Here is a 26599-nt window from a genome sequence, read left to right on the forward strand (position 1 = left end):
CAGGGACCCTGGGCATCTTTCTTTGTGTTTTTCGGAGTCAGTAGAAAGGCCTCTTTAGTGTCCTAAGTTTTCATAACTGTGACCTTAATTGCCTACCGTCTGTAAGCTGTTAGTGTCTTAACGACCGTTCCACAGATGCATGTTCATTAATGTTTATGGTTAATTGAACAAGCATGGGAAACAGTGTTTAACCTGTTTGGGATAGGGGGCAGTATTTTCACGGCCAGATAAAAAACGTACCCGATTTAATCTGGTTATTACTCCTGCCCAGAAACTAGAATATGCATATAATTAGTAGATTTGGATAGAAAATACCCTAAAGTTTCTAAAACTGTTTGAATGGTGTCTGTGAGTATAACAGAACTCATATGGCAGGCCAAAACCTGAGAAGATTCTATACGGGAAGTGCCCTGTCTGACTATTTCTTGTCCTTCTTTAGCCTCTTTATCAAAAATACAGGATCTCTGCTGTAACGTGACATTTTCTAAGGCTTTCATTGGCTCTAGCAAGGCGCCAGAACGTGGAATGATAGCTCTGCAGTCTCTGGGCGAAAAACAGCAGGGGTTTTGGAGAGTGGTCCTTCTGAGAACAATGACACTGGCTTGCATGTGACGACTCCATGTTTTCCTTCTCTCTTTGAACGAATATGTCGTCGCCCAGTTGGAATATTATCGCTATTTTACGAGAAAAATCGCATAAAAATTTATTTTAAACAGCGTTTGACATGCTTCGAAATACGGTAATGGAATATTTTGACGGTTTTTGTCACGAAACGCGCCGACGCGTCACCCTTCGGATAGTTACCTGAACGCATGAACAAAACAGAGCTATTTGGATATAACTATGGATTATTTCGAACCAAAACAACATTTGTTGTTGAAGTAGAAGTCCTGGGAGTGCATTCTGACGAAGAACAGCAAAGGTAATCCAATTTTTCTTATAGTAAATCTGAGTTTGGTGAGTGCCAAACTTGGTGGGTGTCAAAATAGCTAGCCGTGATGGCTGGGTTATCTACTCAGAATATTGCAAAATGTGCTTTCACTGAAAAGCTATTTTAAAATCAGACACCGCGATTGCATAAAGGAGTTCTGTATCTATAATTGTTATGTTTTTTGTCAACGTTTATCGTGAGTAATTTAGTAAATTCACCGGACGTTTTCGGTGGGTATGCTAGTTCTGAACAAAACATGCTAATGTAAAAAGCTGTTTTTTGATATAAATATGAACTTGATTGAACAAAACATGCATGTATTGTATAACAATGTCCTAGGAGTGTCATCTGATGAAGATCATCAAAGGTTAGTGCTTCATTTAGCTGTGGTTTTGGTTTTTGTGACATATATGCTTGCTTGAAAAATGAGTGTGTGATTATTTCTGGCTGGGTACTCTCCTGACATAATCTGTTTTGCTTTCACTGTAAAGCCTTTTTGAAATCGGACAATGTGGTTAGATAAAGGAGAGTCTTATCTTTCAAATGGTGTAAAATAGTCATATGTTTGAGAAATTGAAATTATAGCATTTTTAAGGTTTTTCGTATTTCGCGCCAGGCGCTACCATTGGATATTGGCGAGGCGTTCCACATAAGAGGTTAAACCCTTTACAATGAAGATCTGTGAAATTAGATTTTTATGAATTATCTTTGAAAGACAGGGTCCTGAAAAGGGGAGGGTTTTTTTGCTGAGTTTAGCATGATTTTTGGGGATGATTTCCACAAAATTGTATCCATAGAAGGGTCCTTTGGAGGAAATATTCTTGACATATATTTGACATTTGTATCTTAAAGCATAATTGAGAAATAATGAATTGAAGTTGGAACATTTGTGACATTTTGGCCTCCTAAAGCTCAAGTTTATGTCAAATGAAGCTTTACCGCTTGCTCTGTAATATGAGTAGCATTTTCTTACATTAATTCATGAATATTGAAAATATAAAGATTAATGCAAAAAATCTTTAATGATTTGGCATTTTTTTTTTAATATATTTGTTGAACATATACTCTACAGCATTTCAAAGTTCTATAGTGGGTTCTCAGCTACTTTTAGAGTTAAGAGCCAATTTGTAAGCGTTACCAACAGAGTGAATGTGAAAATGGATTCAAAATGGTCACCCTCCGCTGGTGATTTGCAGGATGTGCAATGATGCAAGTTAAAAGGAGAGCAATTGGTTACATTGCCTACTATGCCAATTTATCTGTATGAAGTGGTCCATAACTTTAAAAAGAAGCTTCCTTTAAAAAGCAACTAATCACTTTGAAAACAGTCTGTGAAATAGACATGAGTCAAAATTGACTACAAAGTGTAAAAGGATAATTTTGGTTATAATGTCAGACGAGTCTAAAACTGAGTTTGGAACATCCGTCCGTCACAATGGGTTAATAAAGGTTGGGTTTTGATTTGATAATGTACATTTGCCCACTAACTTGGGGGTGAACAGCTGAGGTAATTGCTCTCTATCCAATAGCATATACAGTGAGACAGACCTGCCCAGCAGCCCGACTTTGTTTACATAAGACAACACATTGAGCATTCTTTTACTTGCGAAATACTGCACCAAACACCTTAGATGTAAAATTGCACAACTAAAACATCCTCTGCAAAAACGTCAAAATTAATTACAGATTTCTTGAGTTATCTTGGATTCATTCTGGGGATTTTGAGGAAGTGAAATAGGCTTCCACATCTACAGTGTCTCATGGGAGACAAACATCGGGATTTGGGCATTTAGCAGCTACCCATAGACTTCCAGTCACTGCGCTAATGCTAGTTAGCATTGACTTGCGAAACTACCTTTAACTTCTTTCATACTGGACACAGAGACATATAAATGGTATCCACAAGTTCATCTGACTATGGGGAAGTAGATAAAGTCTTGGAAGTATCCAAAATCTAGAAGTATCCCTTTAAGATACTAATGTCCCCCCCACCACCACAAATGTCCCCCCCACAACCACAACAAAAGGACCCTCCTATGGATTACATTTTGTGAAAATCCCCAAAAATCATTAGAGATGCTATGTCATGAACATTGCCAAAACCTTAAGGATTGACTTGAAATCAGCCACTTCATAACAGCCATGACCTGGTAGATACCAGAGTCTGGAGAAGCAGGTGGAAAGAAGAACGAATTGGCCAAATGAGGAACGAGGAGAAAGTAGAGCGGAGAGAGGAGCAGTAGGCATGATTAAGCCTTTTGTGTTGTTGACAGAGGGATTCTTGGAGAGAAAAAAATAAAATAAAAATAAAATCGCTCACATATCTAAGAGCAAGTCAAGCAGACAAAGTCTTTGGAAGAGCTTGTGAAGCTGTGACACACACACACACACACACACACACACACACACACACACGTTTCCAGATTTAATTAAAGCTGTAATATGTCACTTTTTGGGCAACCTGACCAAATTCACATAGAAATGTGAGTTTTCGAGCTGTCATTCTCATTGAAAGAAACTCTAAAAAGAGGTAGATATGTTCAGTGTGTGCTATTTCCCATTCCTAAGTTTAGTTTTTGTGTCTTTTACTTAAATTTCTTTACACCAGCTTCAAAAAGCTGAAAATACAATATTTTTGGCTACTGAAAATATATTTCACAGCGGTTTAGATGGTACAATGATTCTCTTGCTTGTTTTGTCACATAAATTGAAATGAGGTGAACTATTAGAATTTTAGCAACCAGGAAATTGCAGAGTGACTTCTGCAAAGAGACTTGATGCTCCTCAGTGTGATCCAGACTGCACACAGGCATACTATCTGGTGATCTCAGAATAACCAAGTTTCAGTGGTCAACTGGTTAGGCTTAAGTGAAACAGTCAACCAAAGTGCAAATAGAGTGACACAGCATAAAACACTGACCAACTGCGCCACTACTAACCTAGTTTGGTAAAAGTAATTATGTGGCCCCCTTCAAAACAGAGGGAGAAGTACTCTACTGTACTATAAAATCTGGCTGCTAACTGGCTATCCCTCCTCCTTAACCATTGTAAGCCCCTCCAGTGGCCCTATTGGCTAGGATTGGGGGGCTGGATTAGTGAAATCACACAAAGCCTGGCATGGTTCTTTGTTCTCCTTTCTCATTACTGTGCCAAATATACAAGCCAAAGGGGGAGAAAACCACCTCTGAAATCTGCAGTGTCTGCACCTGAAAGAGGAAGAGTCTCGAGCTCAGCACAAGGAAGCATCTGGAATAGTTCAGTGGGAGACAGTGTAGTTGTTTAGGGTGAGGACCACTAATCTATAATAAGAACAGGGAACAAATCAACCCTAAAAAACTACAGATCCCAAGCATGGTTGACTGAGCACTTAGCTGACTCAGCGAAAAGTAATCAGAATTGGGGAGCAAGGGAGACGAACCAAGTCTGCAGAGTACTCATCCCCCCCAACACTCAATTTCTCTCTCTTCTGCAAAACTTAAGTTATTTTCTTCATAAAATCCGCTGGGCCAATCACGGTTGGCACAGGAGTGAATCTGTATGTTTTCCCCCAGTATGTGTGTTAGACTTTAGTAGTTGGCTGCCTGTTATTTTGCGGCGCAACAAAACAGCAGTGTATATTGATAGTTTACCAGTCCCTTCTAAATGCTGCTGGGCCATGGACAGGTGGGGGTCCAAACAAACAAATAATTATACACAATCAGGCGCTCCTGTGCTATGTCAGTTCCATCAGTTCAATGCCGCCTTCACTGTGAACATTAGCTCAAATGATGTTTAACAATCCATAGTTAAACAATACAATAACCTTGTTGTATTGTACATGGTTGGGTAGTGCGGTCACCGGCAAATGGGCGCATTGTCATGTTTGTCATCTTCCTAGTCAAATTCAACACCGCGCTTCCTTACCAGTTTGATACCGTAGTAGGCCATGCGTAATTGCATAATGGCATTAATAAACAACGTTGGACAATTGTAACACCAAGAAAAACATCTTAAAAAGCCTCACCATTAGAGGCGAAATCGAAATGCTGCAACGTTGCACCCTTGGAGAAAATGTTGAGCGCACAGAACCTGGTCAGGTTTCGCAACGCCGCAGTGTGTGTATTAAAATATGAATATCTAAGTTCCATGAGGTAACGTTAGGCCAACAAAATATGAACATTTCTTAAAATAATCTGTATCTGCAATACGCCCATTGTGCGCTGTTGGCACAAGCCAGCCAAGGCAACTTACCCCTTCTCTGTGAAATGTGCTTTTCAGGCAGCCCGTTTTTACATGGCATCCATATTTTCTTCAGCGGGTTCTGAGTAAGCTCGCGGGGTGATGTTGCCATCATAACATCTTCGTTGGAAGTCATTTTGGTTGCTGCACCATGCCCCGTTTCTAAGCGACAGAAGTGGTACGTGATGCGGGCTGGTCTGCGCTACAGAGCTGAGAGGGAATGGATGTCATATCGGCTGACGAACATCAAACCTATACTATTACCGTAATGTCACTATGCTGAGCGCATCAAATGGTGTGAACTATTCATACATTCCGGACACCACGGTGTTTAGTGCATGCAGCACTGACTACACCTTTAGATGATCAGATTTCAAGAGTTATCTACATTTATAGCCCGAGTGCCAGTCTGTTTGTGCGATCATGCCAACTCACTGTGACTCATTGTCATGCCAAACATGTTTTTCTTAACAAGGTCAGCAATGGAATAGGCAAGAGCACAAATAGATCTGGGACCAGGCTAGTAGGCTACATTTATGACCATTCAATAAAGGTAAACAAAACGCTGTCATTTATTTTCTCTTTATTAACATTCCTATGAAAATGATCTGCAATTAACAGAGCATCTAAGTGGGTACATGTGTGTGTATTATTTTCTTGTCCAATGCTCACTTGAAAAGGGAATGCCAATGTCAATGTGACTTCCCCGGTTTAGCCTACAGGCCTAGGCTTAAATTATATTCATTAAATCTCAAAAACGAATCTTATTTAGGAAGACTATAAATGCTCCAAATACTGCCAGAGTTTTGCGCAAATATATACAGCACGTTTGTTTTTACATGCTTCTTAATGCTTTGTTCCCTATATAACAATGTAGCTACTGCACGCTACAAAGTAACAGTGAACTGTACCTGTACCGTAATAGAGTAGAACAGAGCACCCAGAAAAGTACAAAAGTAGAAAAGTACGGAAGGGAAAGATAACTCACACGAGTTTTTTTGAAAGACAAGTCTTCTGCTGTTCACATGCAACGCACATGGGACAACACAACACATCATGCATAGCATACTGTAGATTCACTGGTTATTTACAGCATCCGGTCAGCTTTTGATCAACTATGTTTCAATGACAATCAGTGAGTTGGGAAACTCATAATCACCCCAGTTGGCCACAAAGATGGAGGATAAAGTTAATTAAAACACGTTTATTATGCAACTATATAACAGTCGGTCTGTGTTTTGAATTGTAGCAATAGGATAAAACAGCTTTTAAACAGTATTGTTGTTTTATTGGCAAAATCGACATAAAGTTCTACAGAAGGAAGGTTGATGGAATATAGCATCATATTGTATGTAGCTAGTTTCCAAAATTGGGTACTCACTTTCAGAGCAGAGGAATCACAGCGCCCCCTTGTGTCATTTTCTTGCGACAAACTGTACTTTCTAAAAACACTAGGTGGTGCTGTCTACCCTTATTCCCCCAGAGCCACCCAGAAACATTTACTATATGGAAGCGCTTAGCTGCCGAAACCCAATTGGAGATGCAAATGATCAATCAATATCATGTTTGAATTTTCTTTTCCTAAATAGGTATGCATTTTTATGTGACAAAATTCAAACTGAAAGGCAAAAAAAGATATTGCATTATAATTTTCATGATTTAGTATGCTTGTCTGCCAATTAGACAAATACATAGCAAGTGCGTTTGAGATTATTTCCATGGTACTATCCAGTACAACACTGACACGTAAAAAAATTTAAACGCTTAAATGACAAATCATTTTTTCATGTTTGTCATTTCATTTCCTTGTTGTGGTAGCATGAATTGTGACTACCCCAAAATAAAATGAATTCTCAATTGGCAATGCTTTTCTATACTCTGTGTGGTTTAAGACTGTCAAAATTCAAATGCTTCATTTCGCTATTTAGTTTCCTCATTTGCATTATCGTTTTCGACATGTATTGATTGTCAATCAAACACTATGGTCGGGGTTTCGATAACGTGAGGCGTAAGAGGTTGCCTTTGCTTGCTGGCAATAGTCACACTCGCTTTGTGTACCCCTCATTATCTTTATTTGTAAATCATTCTACCTGTGAAGGGATCAACAAGACCTTTCTTTACTTCATCTGGAAAAGTAAGTCTCACAAACAAACAAAAAGTCCGTTCTCTCTAATAAAGGAGGTCTGGACCCAGCTAGCACAGTGGATCTGGGCCGATTCCGGCTGAGTCGTGTCACTCGGCCGACGTCATGTGGCCCGGCCCGAGTCTTAGGTACATATGTGAAAGCTATAAACCAAATCCATCTATAGAAGTAAGAAAATATTCTTGCAGGTTATAAAAAAGATTGACGAAGTATGGTTGGGAATAGCATTGTGTGAATGTGATATGAGAGATGTGTGAATGTGGAAATGAATCTGAAGTTTGGATAGTAACATAGAAATATGTATAATAAAATGATTGAGATTTGAATAATAAGCTTTGACATAACGTTATCTTGGGGGTTCATTCCTTCACTGGCAATCATAGAATATCAAGAGCGAGGTCATTGTCCCGGATTTTTTTTTTTTATATCTATCTTTTTTTAGCTGGGAGTATGTTTGGAGAGCTGCTTCGTAGCTGTGGAGAGTCTTTGAAAACGCACATGGAATGGTTGATGTGAGTACATAAGAATTTCTAACGTTATATATGGATTCTGTGATTATATGGAAATGAGACAAATTGTAAATGTGTATAATCGATTACTAGAGATTTGATGAAGTAATGACGGAAATAAACAAATAATATACTAACTTGCGCACCCAGACGTAGTAGTACGTCAGGTGAGAAAATAATAAATACACATTTTCAGAGTTGGTCCCCTTTATGGATCATTTGATAACAGATAAAGTTAAAGCATTATATGACAGTCTAAATGCTTATGGGATTATTTTCTGTCCAAGTAATACATTTAGAGAAACTGCCTTTAAGGCCTGAAAAATGTATTTTTTGCAGTAAGAGGTGAGTTGCTATATTTATTGAATTGATCCTTTTACAGTTATGGTGAATTAAGATGGAATCTCGATGTAATTTACACCGTCGTACAAAAACAAACTAAGGCTATTTTCTGGGAATTGTGTCGTTATTATGTGCCTGATGTTACGACTAGACAATTGTAAATTGGGTTATTTGCGGGATTTCTTCGTCATTTCAACAGCATTGGGTCTATGGTACTGACTAAAATCTGGGTTTCTGATTGTAATTCAACTATTGGTATGTTTTGCCTGGACAGATACGGCCGCCAGTGTTTGATTAAGACCGAGGTAAAGACAGTTTCAAGTTGGATATTCGCGCTTTCAAACCACTTGAGCCAGACTCCAAATAAGTGTCATTATGTTGGAAGAATTGCATACAGCATTGCACAGGTCTTATTTTCACGATATGGACATTAATTCGATTTCCAAAGCTAATAAACATGTGGAAATGTGAGCAATATTTTGTATTCCTTGTTGAATTAGTTAGGGAGCTTAAACAATGTACAAACTGTTTTTACATTTGATTTTCAACAGCTCATTGGTCATGTGACCTACTTGACTCAAACAAGGTCCAGAATGTCCACTGACTACCCTTCTATATTGCACACCCTTTAGTTTGTCCATTTATCTCACAAGATTTTACATGAATTTTTCCAAATTTAGAATTTCAATAGCTCCTTGGTCATGTGACCTAGTGACTTCAAACAAGGTTCAGAGTGTCCACTGACCTTCATATCGCACACTCTGTTTGTCTACTTTCATATCATGCTATTAGACTTAAATCTGTAAGCTTTGCAGGCCTTCATTTCACATGGGTATTAAAAAATGTTTTTGAAGTTATCAAATGTTCCAGCCTCGGAATAACTATCTTTCACATGGACACTGAAAAGATCCACAAATGGCTGTATGTGGTATGGATCAAGGACAGGAGAGATGTTTGAACAGAGGTGCTTAAAGGAAGGCACACAGGTACGCCTCGAAAAATACTGTTTCATACGCTCTTTTAAAATCACAGTAACAGGCAGTGATTTGTCAGTCAGAGTGAGCTTGATAAGATGAAAGAATCCTTTTCATAGCATCACTTTCATACACTGTACATTAAGACAAATCCTTACATTTACATTACATTTACATTTAAGACATTTAGCAGACGCTCTTATACAGAGCGACTTATATGTTTAGTATTAGAACACAGTTTACATAACCTGATAATGACTTGATATTTGAGTGCATTCACAACAAGCCACCTGCAGGCAACTTAGAAAATACAATAGTGCATTTGAGGGTTTGTTTTTCCTGATGAAAATAGTTATTTGATGCATGGCCTACTATTTCTAACTGGAAAAATAAATTCCTATTTCTTTTGTGAGTAAAATCCTTTTTCCAAAATTGATTTAGGTACATTTTTGTGAAGAGGTATGAGGGTTGTGATATGGGTCATTTAATAGTAAAATCATTTAAGGGATCAATACATTTCTATATTGCTTCCCCAGTATCTGCATGAACCATCAGGCCAAGTGTTTTTGGTTGACCCTGCTGGACAGAAAGAGAAGGAGGAATCGGAACACACTGCATTCAAATTCAGGTCTTAGTTATTCCATTGTACTGGATCTAATACATATTAGCATTTTACATACACTTAATGAATGTAAGAATTTTTTTATGGCATACTGTGAAAAACTCTCTTGGCTGCTGGCTCTGTCACTTTCAGACATGCGCAGAGAAGACTGAAAGGGGAAGGGAAGCTCTTGACTTGAAGCACAGGAGTTCTCTGTAAAGAGAGAGTAATCCAAAAGGCACAGACACACCCCTTGACTTTTAATTGGCACCATTGACCTGTATGTATTCTCTCCTGATTGGCTCTGTGGTGCACAATCTGACTAAAGAGCCAGGGGTATGAGGAGAGACATCCTCCTTTGTATTTATGGGAACAAATATTTCCTAACACTTTGGATCCTATTCTTGGACAGTTAGAAGACACAATGCGTCCATGCAAAAAAAAAACCAAAAAACGAATTACTGTCCATGAGTAACCTCAACCTTGAGGGTCTGTGGGTGTTTGGGCCAATAAAGTGCCAACTCAATTGTACCAGTGACGAGTCTCTCATGCCCCTATGAACGGGGACAAAGGGCAATAGTTTTTAATCTAAACCAGCCCTTTTTTACTGGAGTACACTAACCCCTAATTGGGGCTCTTTTCTTGACACATAGTAGCAGTTTACCAGCTAAGAAGTCAAGAAGATCAAAAAGTAGATTGTTGTAAGGGTGTATTACGTCCTGTGCTGGCCCCATTGTCATATCCATTCTGGATTCTGAGTGGTAAAATCACAGCTGAAAAATGCCTCTATGTATGTGTATACATTTTCCCCCAAGACAGAACTGCCAAAGGGGGTGGAGTTGCAATCTACTGCAGAGACAGCCTGCAGAGTTCTGTCATGCTATCCAGGTCTGTGACCAAACAGTTCGAGCTTCTACTTTTAAAAATCCACCTTTCCAGAAATAAGTCTCTCATTGTTGCCCCTTGTTAAACAGACCCCCCTCAGCCCCCAGCTGCACCCTGGACACCATATGTGAATTAATTGCCCCCCATTTATCTTCAGAGTTTGTACTGTTAGGTGACCTAAACTGGGATATGCTTAACACCCCGGCCGTCCTACAATTTAAGCTAGATGCCCTCAATCTCACCCAAATTATCATGGAACCTACCAGGTACAACCCCAAATCCGTAAACTCGAGCACCCTCATAGATATCATCCTGACCAACCTGTCCTCTAAATATACCTCTGCTGTCTTCAACCAGGATCTCAGTGATCACTGCCTCATTGCCTGCGTCCGTAATGGGTCCGCAGTCAAACGACCACCCCTCATCACAGTCAAACACTCCCTAAAAACACTTCAGCAAGCAGGCCTTTCTAATCGACCTGGCCTGGGTATCCTGGAAAGATATTGACCTCATTCCGTCAGTAGAGGATGCCTGGTTATTCTTTAAAAGTGCTTTCCTCACCATCTTAAATAAGCATTCCCCATTCAAGAAATGTAGAACCAGGAACAGACATAGCCCTTGGTTCACTCCAGACCGGACTGCCCTTGACCAGCACAAAAAACATCCTGTGGCGTACTGCATTAGCATCGAATAGCCCCTGCGATATGCAACTTTTCAAGGAAGTTAGGAACTTATCGGCAGACTCAGTAGCCTTGGTTTCTCAAATGACTGCCTCGCCTGGTTCACCAACTACTCAGTTGAGTGTGTCAAATCGGAGGGCCTGTTGTCCGGACCTCTGGCACAGTCTCTGTGATATTTAATTCAGGTGTGAGGCTGGTGGCCAGAGAGATGGATGAGTGGGGGGTGTTGGTAGCCCCCCTCGAAACACTAACACACTCAGCCCTGGGCCCTTTATCTCTTTCTCACACTCCCTGTGAGATGGGCAGGGTGTACAGTGGCCAGGTTGAGGACTGGGAAATATAGGACAAATAGTAACGGGTGGGCAAGGCTGCTAACAACTGCTGTAGGTATTTCTGTACCGGCTTCCAAACAAGTCAATTAGACTGTATAGTAGGTGTGTTGTCACTAGATTATTGTTATGTTGTTATCAGCCTGCACACAAACACAAAGGGCTGTGCACAGACCTTTCAGGGGGCAGGTGTGCAAAATTAAAAAACTATGGGGGTGCCTCTCTATGGGGGTGCCACAGGGTTCAATTCTCGGGTCGACACTTTTCTCTGTATACATTAACCTCTATGGGCTAGGTGGGACGCTTGCGTACCACCTACTCAACAGCCAGTGTAATCCCATGGCGTGATATTCAAATACCTCAAAAATGCAAAAACTTCAATTTTTCAAACATATGACTATTTTACACCATTTTGAAGACAAGACTCTCGCTAATCTAACCACACTGTCCGATTTCAAAAAGGCTTTACAACGAAAGCAAAACATTTGATTATGTCAGCAGAGTACCCAGCCAGAAATAATCAGACACCCATTTTTCAAGCTAGCATATAATGTCACATAAACCCAAACCACAGCTAAATGCAGCACTAACCTTTGATGATTTCATCAGATGACAACCCTAGGACATTAAGTTATACAATACATGCATGTTTTGTTCAATCAAGTTCATATTTATATCAAAAACCAGCTTTTTACATTAGCATGTGACTAGCATGTGACTAGCATTCCGACCGAACACTGCCGGTGAATTTACTAAATTACTCACGATAAACGTTCACAAAAAAACATAAATTATTTAAAGAATTATAGATACAGAACTCCTCTATGCACTCGATATGTCCGATTTTAAAATAGCTTTTCGGTGAAAGCACATTTTGCAATATTCTAAGTAGATAGCCCGGCATCACAGGGCTAGCTATTTAGACACCCAGGAAGTTTAGCACTCACCAAAGTCAGATTTACTATAAGAAAAATGTTATTACCTTTGCTGTTCTTCGTCAGAATGCACTCCCAGGACTTCTACTTCAATAACAAATGTTGGTTTGGTCCCAAATAATCCATAGTTATATCCAAACAGCGGCGTTTTGTTCGTGCGTTCAAGACACTATCCGAAAGGGTAAATAAGGGTGACGAGCATGGCGCATTTCGTGACAAAAAATGTCTAAATATTCCATTACCGTACTTCGAAGCATGTCAACCGCTGTTTAAAATCAATTTTTATGCAATTTTTCTCGTAAAAAAGCGATAATATTCCGACCGGGAAAGCGTGTATACGTACAAAGAGAGAGAAAATAAAAACATCTCGTGCCCTCGTGCACGAGCCTGAGTCTCAGAGTACTCTGACCAGCCACTATCCAAACGCGATAATGTGTTTCAGCCTGGGGCTGCCTCGATATCATTCAGCTTTTTCCCGGGCTCTGAGAGCCTATGGGAGCCGTAGGAAGTGTCACGTTACAGCAAAGATCCTCAGTCTTCAATAAAAAGAGCCAAGATGAACAACAACTTGTCAGACAGGCCACTTCCTGTTCAGAATCTTCTCAGGTTTTTGCCTGCCTAATGAGTTCTGTTATACTCACAGACACCATTCAAACAGTTTTAGAAACTTTAGGGTGTTTTCTATCCAAAGCCAATAATTATATGCATATTCTAGTTACTGGGCAGGAGTAGTAACCAGATTAAATCGGGTACGTTTTTTATCCGGCCGTGTCAATACTGCCCCCTAGCCCTAACAGGTTAATGATGTCGCTCTTGCGGCTGGTGATTCCCTGATCCACTTCGCAGACGACACCATTCTGTATACTACTAGGCCCTTCTTTGGACACGGTGTAAACTAACCATACAACTCTCCTTCCGTGGCCTCTAACTGCTCTTAAATGCAAGTAAAACTAAACGCATGCTCTTCCACCGATCGCTGCCTGCACCTGCCCACCAACCTAGCATCACTACTCTGGACAGTTCTGACTTAGAATATGTGGACAACTATAAATACCTAGGTGTCTGGTTAGACTGTAAACTCTCCTTCCAGACTCATATTAAGCATCTCCAATCCAAAATTAAATCTAGAATCTGCTTCCTATTTAGCAACAAAGCATCCTTCACTCATGCTGCCAAACATACCCTCGTAAAACTGACTATCCTACCGATCCTTGACTTCAACGATGTAATTTACAAAATAGCCTCCAACACTCTACTCAGCAAATTGGATGCAGTCTATCAGTGCCATCCATTTTGTCACCAAAGCCCCATATACTAGCCACCACTGCGACTTGTATGCTCTCGTTGGCTTACCCTCACTTCATATTCATCGCCAAACCCACTGGCTCCAGGTCATCTACAAGTCCCTGCTAGGTAAAGCCCCACCTTATCTCAGCTCACTGGTCACCATAGCAGCACCCACCCGTAGCACGCGCTCCATCAGGTATATTTCACTAGTCACCCCCAAAGCCAATTCCTCCTTTGGTTGCCTTTCCTTCCAGTTCTCTGCTGCCAATGACTGGAGCGAATTGCAAAAATCACTGAAGCTGGAGACTCATATCTCCCTCACTATTTTAAGCATCAGCTATCAGAGCAGCTTACAGATCATTGCACCTGTACATAGCCCATCTGTAAATAGCCCATCCAACTACCTCATCCCCATATTTTTATTTATATTTTTTTGCTCCTTTGCACCCCAGTATCTCTACTTGCACATTCATCTTCTGCACATCTATCACTCCAGTGTTTATTTGCGAAATTGTAATTATTTCGCCACTACACCCTATTTATTGCCTTTACCTCCCTAATCTTACTTAATTTGCACACACTGTATATAGACTTTTCTATTGTGTTATTGACTTTACGTTTGTTAATTCCATGTGTAACTCTGTGTTGTTTGTGTCACACTGCTTTGCCAGGTCGCAGTTGTAAATGAGAACTTGTTCTTTGTGATATGACTTTCTTTAAGCATGTACTGATGAAACTGTCACTTAATATTTTTTTTTCTTAGTCTACAAACGCTCTACATTTATTCACTCTGTGATAGGGTTGTGTAACGGCCGTCGTCAGAATTAGACCAAGGTGCAGCAGAGGATGTGTTCATCATTAGAATTTTAATAAAAAAAAGAGAACACTTTACAAAAACTAAACAAAAACGACCAGAAACAGTCCTGGCGGGCGGCTCCGGGACAGGCGGGCGGCTCTGGTGGCTCCGGGACAGGCGGGCGGCTCTGGCGGCTCCGGGGCAGGCGGGCGGCTCTGGCGGCTCCGGACAGGCGGGCGGCTCTGGCGGCTACTGACTGGCGGGTGGCTCTGGCGGCTCCTGACTGGCAGGCGGCTCTGGCGGCTCCGGACTGGCGGGCGGCTCTGGCGGCAGAGCCGCCCGCCAGCCCGGTGAGTCCTGTGCCTGCGCCTAGGGCCAGGTCTCTTACATGTCTCCTCAGCCTTGTGAATCCTGGGTCAGTGCCGCCGGAGCCACCAGGGACGCCCGCCAGCCGGGCGCAGCCATCGCCGCCCGCCAGCCGGGCGCAACCAGGGTCGCCCGCCAGCCGGGCGCAACCATCACTGCCCGCCAGCCGGGCGCAACCATCGCCGCCCGCCAGCCGGGCGCAACCAGGGTCGCCCGCCAGCTGGGCACAGCCATCGCCGCCCGCCAGCCAGGCGCAGTCAGGGTCGCCCACCAGACCTTCGGCACGGCCAGGTGCGCCACCTAAGAGGGCGACGCGGAGGGTGGAGCAGAGGCCACGTCCCGCACCTGAGCCGCCGCCGTAAGAAGGCCCACCCGGACCCTCCCCTTCAGAGTCAGATTTTGCGGTCGGAGTCCGCACCTTGGGGGGGGGTACTGTAACGCCCTGGCCATAGAGAGGGGTTTTTGTTCTTTATTTTGGTTAGGCCAGGGTGTTACATTGGGTGGGCGTTCTATGTTCCTTTTTCTATGTTTTTGTATTTCTTTGTTTTGGGCCGTGTGTAGCTCCCAATCAGGCACAGCTGAAGTTCGTTGTTGCTGATTGGGAGTCACACATAAGGAGCATGTTTTTCCTTTGGGTTTTGTGGGTAATTGTTTCTGTTAAGTGTGTTTCCTGATAGGACTGTTTCTGGTCGTTTTTGTTTCGTTTTTTGTAAAGTGTTCTCTTTTTTGAATTAAAATTCTAATGATGAACACATCCTCTGCTGCACCTTGGTCTAATTCTGACGACGGCTGTTACAGGTTGGATCCTATATGCTACTTTTATTGTTGTCCTGTAAATGTTTCAGTGCCTATAATTTAGGCTGTGTGTAGAATGGGGCATAAAGGAAATTACCCCACTACTAAATTACTACTAGATTATAGTGATAAGAACACAGCATACACATTTGGCTTGTGTATTCATTTGCCTATAACTAATCAGTATTCCATTATGTTTACATAAAAAAGAGAGTTCTTCAAAATGAGAAGATCCTGCCATGGAAAAGACGACTGGGTGGACATAAAGTGGAAAGGAGGGGAAATAACTCACACCATGCAGCAGGACACCCTCAGCTGCGGGGTCTTTGTAATGCAGGTTTGATAGTTATATTTTCAATAATGAATGGTTAGCTGTTATGTGACAATTAGGTCAAAAACTCTTCTTTTTTGGTGTAGATGGCCAAGGAAGTTGCACAGAACTTCCCCTCCCAAATTGATATGGAACCTTCAAAAACACATGGATCAACTGCGAAAAGAAATGGCTGAGGATATACTAAAAATGTCTGGTATGTAATGACATTAAATTCAAAGTAAATGTAAATTCTTTATTTTTATGTAGTTGTGTGGGACAGCCATATGTTCAGTTCATGCCTATGATTTCAGAGTTCAACAAAGTCAACAACTGCTTCATGTGTGCCACTGATAAAGAACCTGGATGTGGCCAAAAGACTGACTGGGTTAATAACTTTATTTAACATGTTTATAATCTTTTGACAACAGTGACAGCATGTAAGACAATTTATGATATAACACAATGGATGGCTAATTCGTCATACTGCATTGATATTATTTATAACGTGTTACGCTTTGTTTTGTTTGAATGTTTTGCATGCCAACGGTGGTTCCATGTGCTGTAACTAGGAATGAAGACAAAATTGTTAAACAGAGTAAAGAACACAAACTGGAAGTGCAGTCTTTGTTGTTGAACATGTATGCTATACCCCATCCACACTGAAGAGGCTCTGAAATGTACATCAACCAAGGATAAATAGAAAGTTAACTGTGAAATATTTCATACTTATTTGAAGTTAAGTGTTGTTGACATGTTGGAAAATATTAAAGGTCTACAATTTCTGTTTAATTTGTCAATATTCAATTTTTATTCATTGATTTACTGATTATATTCATTGATTTTCAGTATATGTATTGACCAGCAAACCCATTGCAGCCTACCTCACTAGCTGACTCTCCATCCCTGCTTTGGACAATTAATAGCATGACTCTCGTAATTTGCCCTTTTCCTTTATGGTTGATATTAACGACAAAAGGAGATATTATCTCCTATTGTGTACCGCTGTTAAATACTGTGGGGGGAAAATAAGTACTTAGAACAACCATTTATTATAGATAAATATTAAAGAAAAGGGTAAGTCCCAACACTGGACTGAACCCCCTAATTGTCAAACTAATATTAATGTACAACAATATAGAAGATACATGACTAGAGGTTATGCAATATGGGTGTATATCCACTGCACACTTATTAGGTGTGTAATTGACATGACAAAGGAGCTATTGAAATCTAAAACTATGAAAAATGTACGTTACACCGCGTGATTTTACAGTACACAAACAAGAGTGTGCAATATAGAAGGGTACATGCTGCACCATGTTTGAAGTAAGTAGGTCACATGACCAAGGAGCTGTTGACATTTTAAATTTTTTTAAATTCATGTAAAATCTTGTGAGATAAATGGACTAACTAAAGGGTGTGCAATATAGAAGGGTAATCAGTGGACATACTGAACCTTGTTTGAAGTCATTAAGTCACATGACCAAGGAGCTATTGACATTTAAAATTTAGAAAAACGTGTGTAAAAACGTGAGATGAAAATGGACAAACTAAAGGGTGTGCAATATAGAAGGGTAGTCAGTGGACATTCTGAACCTTGTTTGAGTCCAGTAGGTCATATGACCAATGAGCTATTGAAATAAAAAAATGTAAATTAATAATTTAAAATCGTGCGAGATGTAAATCGACAAAAAATAAATGTGTGCAATGTGTGTCTATGCCATCAGGTTAGCTAGAACCAGTTTTGAACGTTTTAGAGTAATGTTTAAATAGCTATTGAAATTTGAAAAATTTGATTTGTCATTATGTTGACGGTCCTAAAACTGCTGTTGGTGGACGTAAGGAAAACTACAGGCGAATATCCAATCTGAAACTGTCTTTACCTCGGTTTGATTAAGATATAAACTGAACTTTTAACAGCTTGCTTAGTTCAAATTGAAAGACTAATTTATTCAACATAAATAGCGAGGCGATTTCGATGTAATACGTCGTCTGTTGCCTAAATGGTCTGCTGGAATAACATATTGAGAATGGAGTTGTATTTATATAACTGAATCAAAGAAGAGACAGTTACCTAAATCAAATGAATTCTAATAATAGCAAATTGCGATTGCGATAGAGTTTTGCCCACCGGAGTAGTTTTTCTTTTATTTTTATGGATTGACTGATGTATTTTATAAATTTGGCGCATTACATGTTATTTTTAAAGTCTTGGACATTTCATAAGTGTGAAGCAGTGGTTAGTAATACAAATATAGTAATATTGATAAGGAAGATTGACGTAAACTTAATGAGTGTTGACAGTATGTGAATGGTAATATGTTAGTGTTTTTTTTTGTATTGCGCTCTAATGATGCGATATTTTTGTAATTTTAAAAGCTGAGGTTTCAATACAAGGTTAAATGATGAGTAGAGGGTTTGAGCCTTGATTTGTAAAAAAGATAAGCTGCGGTTGAAAGCGAGCAGCGAGGGGGACATTTGAAGTAGAGGTATGAGAAACATACTTTGACGGTTGCTGATTACTGTTGCTTGGTTTTATAGTTTATGTAACACCAGTGAATTTGAGCAGGAAGTTAATGTATTCTAACATTTTATAATCAGATTCCATTACGTGAAACAGTGTCCGGTCATTAAAGTGGATTGCAGGTTGAGTTTGAGTGTATTTTTATTTTTACAGGGACAGTGCACATTAGTCACAGTTGTGTGTGTCTGATTGCAGGGTATTCCAGACATGGGAAGTTCTCACAGAGAAAGCAGATTGACTGAAGGTGCTTTTCCTTAAGGGAACTATACAGTCACCTCTCATGGCAGACCTTGTGGATCTGCTCCCATAGGTTTGGGTTTTCTGTTTAACAAAAGTACTGAGTGGAGGGGGAGCCAGGCCATTTAGGATCTTGAATACAAGACATGCGTCAGTGTATAGCACACGATTTTTCCAACTCAGGAGCTCATGCTTTCTGAGAATGTAACAGTGATGATGGCTATTGGGCTTCCTATCAAGCACTTTGACAGCCTGTTTGCAGACAGACTGAATGGGTTTTAACTTCTTTGGGATAGGGGGCAGTATTTTCACGGCCGGATAAAAAACGTACCCAATTTAATCTGGTTACTACTCCTGCCCAGAAACTAGAATATGCATATAATTAGTAGATTTGGATAGAAACTTTAGAGTTTTCTAAAACTGTTTGCATGGTGTCTGTGAGTATAACAGAACTCATATGGCAGGCCAAAACCTGAGAAGATTCCATACAGGAAGTGCCCTGTCTGACAATTTGTTGTCCTTCTGTTGCATCTCTATCGACATTACAGCATCTGTGCTGTAACGTGACACTTTCTAAGGCTTCCATTGGCTCTCTAAAGCCGCCAGAAAGTGGAATGGGGTGTCTGCTGTCTCTGGGCAAAGTACAGCAGTAGAGTTTGTAAGTGGTCAGCCTGGGTACAGTGAGACTGAGATGCGCATTCACGAGACTTCTCAATTTTTTTCTTTCAGCCTTTGAATGAATACAATGTTGCCCGGTTGTAATATTATCGCTATTTTACGAGGAAAAATTGCATAAAAATTGATTTTAAACAGCGTTTGACATGCTTCTAAGTACGGTAATGGAATATTTTGAATTTTTTTGTCACGACATGCGTCCGCGCGTCACCCTTCGGATAGTGACCTGAACGCACAAACAAAACGGAGGTATTTGGATATAACTATAGATTATTTGGAACCAAAACAACATTTGTTGTTGAAGTAGAAGTCCTGGGAGTGCATTCTGACGAAGAACAGCAAAGGTAATCCAATTTTTCTAATAGTAATTCTGAGTTTAGATGACCCCGAAGTTGGCGGATGTCAAAATAGCTAGCCGTGATGGCCGAGCTATGTACTCAGAATATTGCAAAATGTGCTTTCGCCGAAAAGCTATTTTAAAATCGGACATAGCGATTGCATAAAGGAGTTCTGTATCTATAATTCTTAAAATAATTGTTATGTATTTTGTCAACGTTTATCATGAGTAATTTAGTAAATTCACCGGAAGTTTTCAGTGGGTATGCTAGTTCTGAACATCACATGCTAATGTAAAAAGCTGGTTTTTGATATAAATATGAACTTGATTGAACAAAACATGCATGTATTGTATAACATAATGTCCTAGGAGTGTCATCTGATGAAGATCATCAAAGGTTAGTGCTGCATTTAGCTGTGGATTGGGTTTATGTGGCATATATGCTTGCTTGGAAAATGGCTGTGTGATTATTTGTGTCCATGTACTCTCCTAACATAATCTGTTTTGCTTTCGCTGTAAAGCCTTTTTAAAATTGGACAATGTGGTTAGATTAACGAGAGTCTTATCTTTTAAAATGGTGTAAAATAGTTGATTGAGAAAATTGAATTGTGGTATTTTAGTTGGTTTTGTATTTCCCGCCGTGCGATGCCATTGGCTGTTGGCTAGGGGTTCCGCTAGCGGAACGTCTGTCCTCAACAGGTTAATTAGAGGTCGACCGATTAATCGGAATGGCCGATTAATTAGGGCTGATTTGAAGTGTTCATAACAATCGGAAATCGGTATTTTTGGACCTTTATTTAACTAGGCAAGTCAGTTAAGAACACTTTCTTATTTTCAATGACGGCCTAGGAACGTTGGGTTAACGGCCTTGTTCAGGGGCAGAACGACAGATTTTTCCCTTGTCAGCTCGGGGATTCAATCTTGCAACCTTACGGTTAACTAGTCCAACGCTCTAACCACCTGCTTTACATTGCACTCCACGAGGAGCCTGCCTGTTACGCGAATGGAGTAAGAAGCCAAGGTAAGTTGCTAGCTAGCATTCAACTTATCTTATAAAAACAATCCATCATAATCACTAGTTAACTACACATGGTTGATGATATTACTTGTTTATCTAGCCTGTCCTGCATTGCATATAATCACTTAGGTACACGTTGCTCCAACCATAAACATCAATGCCTTTCTTAAAATCAATACACAAGTATATATTTTTAAACCTGCATATTTAGTTAATATTGCCTGCTAACATGAATTTCTTTTAACTAGGGAAAATGTGTCACTTCTCTTGCAAACAGAGTCAGGGTATATGCAGCAGTTTGGGCCGCCTGGCTCATTGCGAACTGTGAAGACTATTTCTTCCTAACAAAGACAGCCGACTTCGCCAAACGGGGGATGATTTAACAAAAGCGCATTTGCAAAAAAAGCACAATCGTTGCACGACTGTACCTAACCATGAACATCAATGCCTTTTTTTAAATCAATACACAGAAGTATATATTTTTAAACCTGCATATTTAGCTAAAAGAAATCCAGGTTCGCAGGCAATATTAACCAGGTGAAATTGTGTCATTTTGCGTTCATTGCACGCAGAGTCAGGGTATATGCAACAGTTTGGGCCGCCTGGCTCGTTGCGAACTAATTTGCCAGAATTTTACGTAATTATGACATAACATTGAAGGTTGTGCAATGTAACAGCAATATTTAGACTTAGGGATGTCACCGTTAGATAAAATATGGAACGGTTCCGTATTTCACTGAAAGGAAAAATGTTTTGTTTTCGAGATGATAGTTTCCGGATTTGACCTTATTAATGACCAAAGGCTCGTATTTCTGTGTGTTATTATGTTATAATTAAGTCTATGATTTGATAGAGCAGTCTGACTGAGAGGTGGTAGGCAGCAGCAGGCTCATAAGCATTCATTCAAACAACATTTTCGTGCGTTTTGCCAGCAGCTCTTCGCAATTCTTCAAGCATTGCGCTGTTTATGACTTCAAGCCTATCAACTCCCAAGATTAGGCTGATGTAACCGATGTGAAATGGCTAGCTAGTTAGCGGGTGTGCGCTAATAGCGTTTCAAACGTCACTCGCTCTGAGACTTGGAGTAGTTGTTCCCCTTGCTCTGCATGGGTAACACTGCTTTGAGGGTAGCTGTTGTCGATGTGTTCCTGGTTCGAGCCCAGGTAGGAGCGAGGAGAAGGACGGAAGCTATACTGAAAAATCATAATCGGTCAACCTCTAGTTTTAATGTTGTACCGCAAGCTTGGGCACAACTAGTCAAGCAGTATGTTAAGTGAGGGAGTATCATAGATTTGAAGTACAGTTGTTCTACCTCTGTCAAACAATTTTGTGTGTATTGGAAATTAGCTAGTTGAATTTGGTTATTTGAGTTACCTTTTTCACTTGCTTTTTAAAAGAGAGGTTGGAATCAAGTATGATGCCAAGGTACTTAAAATCAGATACCACCTGGAGCTTTTCCCCTGACACATAGACATCTGGCTCAGTGGCATCAGTTGTCCTCTTTGTGAGGAACATGCAGCCAATCTTTTTACATTGAGATGCAAACATAAGTCCCTGAGCCACTTTGTAACCTGGACCATTACAGTAGTGAGTTCTTGTGTAGCTTATTGTTTGCTCTTTGCATGCACATATCACTGTATCATCTGCATACATTTGAACTTCAGACCCAGTACAGACTGAAGACAGATCATTAATATACAGGCTGAACAGTATTGACCCTTGGGGCACGCCCACATCATCGCTAAGAGTGGGCGACAGTTTTGACTATTATGCTGATGAGACAGCACTAACTTTTTGAAGGCTCTAGATTTGTTAAACAAAAGGTTAATATCTTTACTAAATTAATGCAACAGGTTGAAATGATTAGATTACTGGAAAGGGGTTACGAGTTTGTTTATTGTTTATTTTAGGTGTCGATTTCACTTAATGAATCACTGTAGTATCTGAGTGTTTTGAGTAGGATTCTTCCTTCCTGGACTGATGGAAGTCCCCTACAGTATGTATGTTCGGGGAGACGTAGGAGATCGCGTCTCAAACAACTTTCTATTAAATGCCTGGGATCAAATATCACTGATTCCTTACGCTGAGAAAGGTACTACATTTGCGACAGAAAAAAAGTATTACATTTAGAGGGGTAGCAGGAACAATCAAAGGGGAAACAGCTATCACATATGTTGTTAGACATTGGTCTAGTAATGATACCAGGATAATTTGACATGGTTATGGAAAAGAGAGACCAGTCATATAATATGGGAGTGAATTGTTGACTTGGTGGCAAAATACATGTTGCAGTGTCCAAGGGTAGCACATGCTAAATTAAGCGCACATAAACCATTGAGGTAGATTAAAACAAACGATTAATGATTTGAGGGAGTACAGTGGACTTATTATTATCAGGTTTTGTTTTTCTTTGAAACTTTTGGGTTGCTGAAACGGTGTAGTATAGTGAAGGCTACCAAAATATTGTTGGGGTTTTTTTCCGGGAAAATGGGGGTTTCAGGTAGAGGTCAACCGATTAATCGGAATGGCTGATTAATTAGGGCCGATTTGCAAATTTTCATAACAATCGGTAATCTGCATTTTTGGAAACCGATTATGGCCGATTACATTGCACTCAATGAGGAGACTACGTGGCAGGCTGACTACCTGTTATGCAAGTGCAGCAAGGAGCCAAGGTAAGTTTCTAGCTAGCATTAAACTTATCTTAGCAACTTATCTTATAAAAAACAATCTTAACATAATCACAAGTTAACTACACATGGTTGATATATTGCTAGTTTATCCTGCGTTGCATATAACCGATGCGGTGCCTGTTCATTTATCATCGAATCACAGCCTACTTCACCAAACGGGTGATGATTTAACAAGCGCATTGGCGAAAAAAGCATTGCAACAATGTGTACCAAATCATAAACATCAATGCCTTTCTTTAAAATCAATACAAGTAGATATTTTTAAACCTACATATTTAGTTAATATTGCCTGCTAACATGAATTTCTTTTAACTTGGGAAATTGTCACTTCTCTTGCGTTCTGTGCAAGCAGAGTCCGGGTATATGCAGCAGTTTGGGCCGCCTGGCTCGTTGCGAACTGTGTGAAGACCATTTCTTCCTAACAAAGACCGTAATTCATTTTCCAGAATTGTACATAATGACGACATAACATTGAAGGTTGTGCAATGTAACAGCAATATTTAGACTTAGGGATGCCACCCGTTAGATCAAATACGGAACGGTTCAGTATTTCACTGAAAGAATAAACGTTTAGTTTTTTTTCGAAAGGATAGTTTCCGGATTTGGCCATATTAATGACCTAAGGCTTGTATATCTGTGTGTTATTATATTATAATTAAGTCTATGATTTGATATTTGATAGAGATGTTTGACTGTTTTTCATTAAATTTGTCTAATATAGTATGACCGTATGGGTACAATTATTTTTTATTTATGGAGTTCTTAAGGGTAGTGATTTTAATTCGATTTTGTTATTTGCAATTATAGAAAATGTTGACCAGTAGTAGTGTTTTTTTTTTTTTTTACACATTACTCACATGGAGTTGTGTCAAAATGGGGGAGGTAACAGTCCTCTGAGGTTTTGGATTGAAGTTTACATGCCTTGAGTGATATATAGGAGTGTATTGAGTGATATGTGAAGAAGTGTGTTTTTGCGTTGTCTGTTCTGTTTTGATACAAATCTCACCCAGATTAGGTCTGCTAGATTGTTGGGATTTCTCCTGATGGGTCTAACTTCCTGATCCTGTGGCTCTGCGCTGAAGTTGACAGTGTGATGGGGAGTATAAGCCAAATTGAATTATTATATATTTTTTTTAATAGAATGTGTTATTCTCTTTGACACGTTTAGACATTGGTATTAAGTATAATTAGTAAAAGTAATGGATTTCCTGACTCAAAATTGAGCTGAACTGTTGTTCTGATCGGTCCTCGAGGTTATCATGAAAGATAACTCAGTCGGTGTCTTAATGCATGGAAGAGATAATTGGACCGAACAGTGTGTGTACCTCAAAACCCCCTCTAACTGGTTGAAGAGCGACAAAGGCGTTCAATACGGCCTTGTCCGCACCTTCTACCGAGAGTCCTGAGCCAGCAACCGGTGTACAGCAGCCGATCGGAGCGATCAACTGCTTTTTTCTCATGTCTTTTCTCTCAGGAGTGTAACAGGAGTCCACATGGAGTGAGCATGGGGAGAAATCTGTTCCAAACTTCTGTTATGTTGCTGGTATACTGGTTGACGAACGGACAAGACATAATGGGTGGTAAAGGTGATGGCGGCTCAGGTGAGACTTTGAAATTGGGACATTATCATGGGCCATCCACTTTGAACTGTAAAGCTATCTGAAGAAGACAGACGCGTGAGTGCCTGAGGGGGGGGGTTGGGCAACTGCACAAAATTGATTTAGACTTTTGGGGTATCAGGTTGATTGTAGAGGTCTACACTAGGGTGAACTCTGATCCGGAGAGTAAAAATGATCCTAATCTATTTGATCTATAGACATTACCTTGTTAATAGTGGAATCATGATGCTTGTCTTGGGTCATGTTCATTAGGCACCAACAGAATACATTTTATTGAAACCAGGAGTCACTACCTGTATTTGCCCAACAAGATATGTTAATTTTAGTTTCTGGGATGGAAATAGTTATTTCCATCATGCTGATCTATTAGAGTGTGAGAACAATTTTATTTTATTAAATTCCATTGTTGCATTATGCATTAAATATGTGCTTTTCACTGTCTATGAAGATATCGCTTTGAATCTCAAACTGTATGCATCTTCTGTTTTTCTTCATGGGTTCGTGCAGGTGACTGTGTATCATGACCTTCACAGACAAATTGCAAGAATGCTTAGAAAATGTGTTGGTGGTTGAAATGGGAGACATCGCTAATTTTCTTGGAAGCAGGCTGAGCCAGTGCTATAGCAGTTGGTCACGTGCAGGAACCCATGCAATGAGTTATTGCTTTTATGCTTCTTGTTTTATGAAGAATGTATGCATTTTCTACGTGAGTTAATGTTCTTAAATCTTGTAATTTTCTTTTAATTTGAGAGAAATCTCAAATGGGGGATTATGGTGGAAATTACAAGCCTATGTTATAATACTTTTATTGCATCAAATGGTTGTTTAATGCAACAGAATAGAGGGTTCTTATAATTCTCTATTGTGTCTGTGTGAACTGAAAGTGGGCCTTTGAGAGATAACACTGACAGGAGATTTATGTCTTTGGGGATACTGCATTCCAGAGCATGAGTTAATGTTTCTGTTCTATACAGTACCAGGGAGACATGGCTCCAGTATGGAGTTGGGGGGCCAGACACTGGTCTCTACGATGAAAACACAATGAAGCAGATACTGTGAATTATAATTATCTTTCATACAAAACTTGCCCTTGTGACCCATTCCATACATCTGTTGTGTGTTATGTAGACTGAAGGAGGATGGACTTTGCTATAAAATGCTGTGGCTCAAACCAGCGATCACCTCCAGGGGTGGTTACCGACCAGCTCCATTACTGCAGTAATTCAATAATAAAATTTGATTTTGAAGAAATCTTAAAGTCTCTCCTTTTGATTACAATAATTCCACCACAGGTAGCAGAAAGAACAGTCTGACTTGGTTGGCTGGAGTCTTTGACAATTTTTAGGGCCTTCCTCTGACACCGCCTGGTATAGAGGTCAGATGGCAGGGAGC

General features: G+C 40.1%; 1 protein-coding gene across 3 annotated transcripts in view; it reads right to left on the reverse strand.

The window, feature by feature from the left end:
• LOC106583201 (6-phosphofructo-2-kinase/fructose-2,6-bisphosphatase 4) overlaps positions 1-26599 on the reverse strand; it is a 57879-nt gene that overhangs the window by 12743 nt on the left and 18537 nt on the right. Inside the window, exon 1 of one of the 3 annotated variants that reach the window (XM_014167108.2) lies at positions 5162-5441. The exons of the other annotated variants lie outside the window; for them this stretch is intronic. Coding sequence (XP_014022583.1) covers positions 5162-5285 — 124 coding nt within the window. The 5' untranslated portion in view covers positions 5286-5441. Of the gene's footprint in view, positions 1-5161; positions 5442-26599 lie in introns of those variants that run through there. 3 annotated transcript variants of the gene reach the window in all.

The sequence above is a fragment of the Salmo salar genome, chromosome ssa22, assembly GCF_905237065.1.
Source record: "Salmo salar chromosome ssa22, Ssal_v3.1, whole genome shotgun sequence".
Lineage (NCBI taxonomy): Eukaryota > Metazoa > Chordata > Actinopteri > Salmoniformes > Salmonidae > Salmo > Salmo salar.